Below are 400 nucleotides of genomic sequence, written 5' to 3'. Positions count from 1 at the left end.
CCTTATTATCCTAGAAAGATCCCTTCTTCCTTCCCTCATTGCTTGAACCAATCTCTCAGCAGTTTCTAAATCGCCAAGATCAACATAAGAGGCAACAATGCAATGCAAAGTTGTGACACAAAACGGAATCCCTAATTGAAGAATCCTCTCCAAAACATAAACAAGCAAGTGCTTCCTACCAGTTCTACAACACAGCTTCATCAAAATGTTGTAACTGAACGCATCAGGTACGACGTCGTACTGAGGCATTTCATTGAACACCTGCAAGAACATGTTAGAGTCACCCAAATTGGCACAGGCATTAAGCACCGCATTGAATGCGGCGGTGTCAGGCATTGATGCTGCGGCAACTACACCGCCACTGGAGAGTTTTCGAAGGCGGCGGGTGACGCCCTTGAAA

The 400-nt window shown here is 45.8% G+C and overlaps 1 protein-coding gene across 1 annotated transcript in view; it reads right to left on the bottom strand.

Moving 5' to 3' along the window:
* LOC107470627 (pentatricopeptide repeat-containing protein At3g09650, chloroplastic) overlaps nt 1-400 on the bottom strand; it is a 5,500-nt gene that overhangs the window by 1,696 nt on the left and 3,404 nt on the right. The window contains exon 3 of the mRNA XM_052255379.1: nt 1-400. This exon is cut by the window's right edge and continues 944 nt beyond it. Coding sequence (XP_052111339.1) covers nt 1-400 — 400 coding nt within the window.

Source organism: Arachis duranensis, chromosome 10, assembly GCF_000817695.3.
Source record: "Arachis duranensis cultivar V14167 chromosome 10, aradu.V14167.gnm2.J7QH, whole genome shotgun sequence".
Taxonomy (NCBI): domain Eukaryota; kingdom Viridiplantae; phylum Streptophyta; class Magnoliopsida; order Fabales; family Fabaceae; genus Arachis; species Arachis duranensis.
Note: the sequence above shows the minus strand (reverse complement) of the source record. Positions and strands in the feature narration are given on the sequence as shown.